We start from the raw sequence: 582 nt of genomic DNA, 5'->3' as shown, positions 1-582 counted from the left end.
GGCCCCTGGGCCCCCCGCCGGGACAGAGCCCTCCACTCCGGGGCGGCCCGGCGGCCCCGGCAGGGGGCCTGGCACGGGGCAGCGCCCGGTGGACAATCGGAGGGGGACGGACGACCGATGGAGGGTCTCGGTCTCGGGGGCGACCCCCGCCCCGCCCCTGGGACACCCGCCGGGCTCTGCCGTGGGGGAGGGGGGGGAGAAAGTCTGCGCGTCCGGCCCCGCGCAGCGTCCCTGATCTAGGGGCCTAAGGGGGTCGGGCAGGGGATACCTGATTCTCAGTAACTCTAGAGGCGGCGGCAGCTTCGCATGCAGTGCGCATTATTGCTCTATAGTCGGCATCGGACTAGCTAAGGGGGGGAGCGGGCAGCCCCGGGAGGGGCGGGGCCTGCATGCAGTGACGTCACAAAGGCGGCGGCCAGTGGGCGGGCCCTGGGGCGGGTCGCCGCCGAGGCTTTGGCATAGACGGGCGAGATTGGCAACCGAGTGGGGGCGGGGCGGGCGGGGCGCCACGTACCATCTCGATGAGCTGGTTGCAGAACTCCTGCAGGATCACGATGACCCGGGAGGGCGAGTTGTAGTGCT

At 72.0% G+C, this 582-nt stretch overlaps 1 protein-coding gene across 1 annotated transcript in view; it reads right to left on the bottom strand.

Annotated features, from left to right (window-relative positions):
* FBXL6 (F-box and leucine-rich repeat protein 6) overlaps positions 1-582 on the bottom strand; it is a gene marked incomplete at its 5' end in the record, with an annotated part of 14,994 nt that overhangs the window by 1,069 nt on the left and 13,343 nt on the right. The window contains one exon of the mRNA XM_012725108.1: positions 515-580. Coding sequence (XP_012580562.1) covers positions 515-580 — 66 coding nt within the window. The remainder of the gene's footprint in view (positions 1-514; positions 581-582) is intronic.

This window comes from Condylura cristata, unplaced genomic scaffold (genome assembly GCF_000260355.1).
Source record: "Condylura cristata isolate star-nosed mole 26May11 unplaced genomic scaffold, ConCri1.0 scaffold00015, whole genome shotgun sequence".
Taxonomy (NCBI): domain Eukaryota; kingdom Metazoa; phylum Chordata; class Mammalia; order Eulipotyphla; family Talpidae; genus Condylura; species Condylura cristata.
The sequence above is the reverse complement of the archived record's forward strand: the minus strand, read 5'-3'. Positions and strand labels throughout refer to the sequence as shown.